The sequence below is a fragment of the Cebus imitator genome, unplaced genomic scaffold, assembly GCF_001604975.1.
Source record: "Cebus imitator isolate Cc_AM_T3 unplaced genomic scaffold, Cebus_imitator-1.0 Scaffold118, whole genome shotgun sequence".
NCBI lineage: Eukaryota > Metazoa > Chordata > Mammalia > Primates > Cebidae > Cebus > Cebus imitator.
Genome location: NW_016107433.1, coordinates 3260923 through 3264617, shown reverse-complemented (window position 1 = coordinate 3264617; position 3695 = coordinate 3260923). Strand labels below are relative to the sequence as shown.

Genomic DNA, 3695 nt, shown 5'->3' with positions numbered 1-3695 from the left:
AAGAGCGAAACTCCGTCCCAAAAAAAAAAAAAAAAAAACCAAATAAAATAGCTGGCCTACATGTAAGGGCCTTGATGCATTTAAAAATATACCTTAAAACTTTAGGGTCACTCTATGGGCAGGCACAGTGGAACTGGAAACCACACAGTCACACCCCACAGGTTACACTATCAGCTTTCTTCAAGAAATGCATGGGAAAAAGAACCACCTGCATTATATAAATAGTTATTTCTCTTTCTCTTTCCACCCACCATTTTCTTGAATGGTATTACCAAATCTCTGTAGGTCAAATATGTGTATAATGCCTGGCCAGGCACGGTGGCTCATGCCTGTAATCCCAGCACTTTGGGAGGCCAAGGCAGGTGGATCATGAGGTCAAGAGTTCGAGACCAACCTGGGCAATATAGTGAAATCCCGTCTCTACTAAAACTACAAAAAAAAAAAAAAAAAATTAGCCAGGCATGGTGGTGCGAACCTACAGTCCCAGCTACTCAGGAGGCTGAGGCAGAAGAATCATTTGAACCTGGGAGGCAGAGGTTACAGTGAGCCGAGATCATGTCACTGCACTCCAGCCTGGGTGACAGAACAAGATTCCGTCTCAAAAACAAACAAACAAACAAACAAAAAAGATTAGTCGGGCATGGTGGCACACACCTGTAATCTCAGCTACTTGGGAAGCTAAGACAGTAGAATCACTTGAACCCAAGAGGCAGAAGTCACAGTGAGCCAAGATGGCGCCACTGCACTCCAGCCTGGGCGACAGGGTGAGACTCCGTCTCAAAATATAATAATAATATTAAAAAGTAAGAATTTTGAACCACCTGAGTATATTATATAAATAACATTTGCATTTCAAAAATACTCATGAAAAATATTCTCAAGAGATACCATTTTGCCTCCAGAGATCAGGCTGAGGGGCCTGAGCTCAGATACTGAGCGCCACTCTCCCATCTGTGACGACTGCAGAGCTATGGAACCTGAAGCAACATCCTTTCATGCAGGCACTATTTACTGGGGCCCCACTATGTGTCAGGCACTGTTCTAGTGGCTGGGGTAGTTTACAGTGACCAAAGCAGACAAAAATCTCTGTTACTGTGGATCTTACATTCTACTGAAGGAGAGGAACAAATGACATAAATTAATTAAATAGCGACAAGGGCTGAGAAGAAAAATATAAAGGGAGGAAAATAGATGTGATGATGTCAAGGAGGAAAGTGGCCTTGGATCAGGGGATCAGAAAGAGGACAGCTTTTGAGAAAAGGCCTAAAGAAGTAAGGAAGCGAAAAGCATTCCACTCAGCGGGAACAGCAAGTGTGAAGGCCCAGAGGCAGACGCCTGTCCAGTGTATTCACTGAAGAGCAAGGAGGCTGGCGCAGAGTGAATGTAAACCAGGAGCAGGAGATAAGAAATGTGGGATAGGGAAGGGTCATACCACATGGAAGCCTTGACTTGTATTGTGCAATGGCGCACCCTTGAATGGTTTGAGCAGGGGAGTTACAGTCACAGCTCACTGCAGCCTCGTATCTCTGGGCTCAAGCAATTCTCCCGCCTCAGCCTCTGATTCTTTGTAGAGACAGGGGTCTCGCTCTGTTGCTCAGGCTGGTCTCAAACTCCTGGGCTCCAGTGATCCTCCTGCCTTGGCCTCCCAAAGTGCTGGTATTACAGGCATGAGCCACCTCACCTGACCCCAGTTTACATTTTAACAAGACCACTGGCTGCTGTGTGACCGAAGGAGGGCAAAGTGCAGAGGCAGAGAGACAGGACAGGAGGCAAACTCCTTAACCCAGGGTGGACACAGTGGTGGCCTGGACTAGGCTGGGACCTAGTGGTGGTGAGAAGTGGCTGAATTTTTAGTGACACATTTTGAAGATTGAGTCAACCAGATATGCTGATGGGTTGGATACAGCTGTGAGGAAAAAAAAACCCAGGAGCTCAGCTAGAGACAGGCTAAATTTTAGATGTTTACTAAATATGTAAGTGAAGGTAAAAAGCTGGCTACTGGATATAAATCGGGAGTTCAGAGGAAAAGCCCAGGGGAGCAATCTCCTATCGGCGGCATTTAAAGCCATGAGTTTGGATGAAGTACCTACGAGTGAGTGTAGGTAGCAATGAGCCTGGGGCATGAAGAGAGCACCATTTTATTTTATTCAGTTTTTTTTTTTATTTTGTTTTGTTTTGGGGAAAGGGTCTCTCCCTCTCGCCCAGGCTGGAGTGCAGTGGTGCAATCACAGCTCAGTGCAGCCTCAAACTCCCACGCCCAAGCGATCCTCCCACTTCCGTCTCCTCAATAGCTAGGACCAGCTTGTATACACCACGATGCCCGGCTAATTATTTTATGTTTTGTAGATACAGGGTTTCCCTGTGTTTCCCAGGCTGGTCTTGAACTTCTGGGCTTATGGGATCCTCCTGCCTCAGCCTCCCAAAGTGCTGAATTACAGGCATAAGCCACTGCGCCTGGGCTGAAATCGCCATTTTAGAAAATTGTTAGCCAAAAATGCCTTATTTTCCTGCTCCTTTATTTTCTTTCTTCTTCAAGAGTCCCAGCTACAATATGACAATCCTCTGGGAATAAATAGTTATACTCGTAAGCTATTTCACAAAATGTCGCTCTTCAGACAAAGGTGTAGTTAGATTTCCCCCCTTCCATAGCCATTGACAGGATAAAGACTTCACACAGTGCCACTCACCCTTCAAAGTGAGCTGAGACTTTTCAAAAGGCAGGGCCACTCCTGCCCGGCTGGAGCTGGCAGATGCCATATCATCACCGTGAAGCTGTAAGACAAACAGAAAAGAGAGTTTAGAGAATATCCGACAAGAAAACTGAGGAGCTGAACTCAATTTTAATATTTAAGCTTAAACAGACAGAGGCAAGAAAATATAAACATCCAATCAACTGCAACCAGGCTATAGTTTGTTTTATAATGTACTTATTGAAACTGGATAGGTCTTGGGATAGATTAGAAAGGACACAGGACTGTTACAGCAACGTCTAGAGGAAGGACAGTCTAATTAAAGATATATTCAAAAAGAACATCACAGATTAACAACAGAAAAGGCCAGGCACAGTGGCTCATGTCTGTAATCCCAGCACTTTGGGAGGCCAAGGTGGGCAGATCACAAGGTCACGAGATCAAGACCATCCTGGCCAACATGATGAAACCCCATCTCTACTAAAAATACAAAAATTAGCTGGGCGTGGTGGTACACGCCTGTAGTCCCAGCTACTCAGGAGGCTGAGAAGGAAGAATCGCTTGAACCTGGGAGGCAGAGGTTGCAGTGAGCTAAGATTGCACCATTGCACTCCAGCCCAGTGACAGAGCAAGACTCCGTCTCAACAACAACAACAAAAACAACAGACAGCTAATCTAGGGTGCTACATGTGAAAGAAATTTCTGCGAAAACCTCAAGGAGGGTCTCTGGCCAAATGAGTGGAATTTGATCGTAATCCTTGCTAAAAGTATAATGCAAAATAAATAAATAAAAGGAAAGGGAAAACAAAAAGACAACTAATAGAATTCTTTAAATGGGTAGGCCAGGTGCGGTGGCTCACATCTGTAATCCCAGCACTTTGGGAGGCCAAGGTGGGTGGATCACCTGAGGTCAGGAGTTCGAGACCAACCTGGCCATAATGATGAAACCCCATCTCAACTAAAATATAAAAAATCTGTAGGGTGTGGTGGTGGGTGCCCGAATTG

General features: G+C 45.2%; 1 protein-coding gene across 3 annotated transcripts in view; it reads right to left on the bottom strand.

Annotated features, from left to right (window-relative positions):
- WWP2 (WW domain containing E3 ubiquitin protein ligase 2) overlaps positions 1 to 3695 on the bottom strand; it is a 173668-nt gene that overhangs the window by 144852 nt on the left and 25121 nt on the right. For all 3 annotated transcript variants that reach the window (XM_017539344.2, XM_017539346.2, XM_017539345.2), the window contains exon 2: positions 2688 to 2772. In XM_017539344.2, coding sequence (XP_017394833.1) covers positions 2688 to 2757 — 70 coding nt within the window. In that variant the 5' untranslated portion in view covers positions 2758 to 2772. The remainder of the gene's footprint in view (positions 1 to 2687; positions 2773 to 3695) is intronic.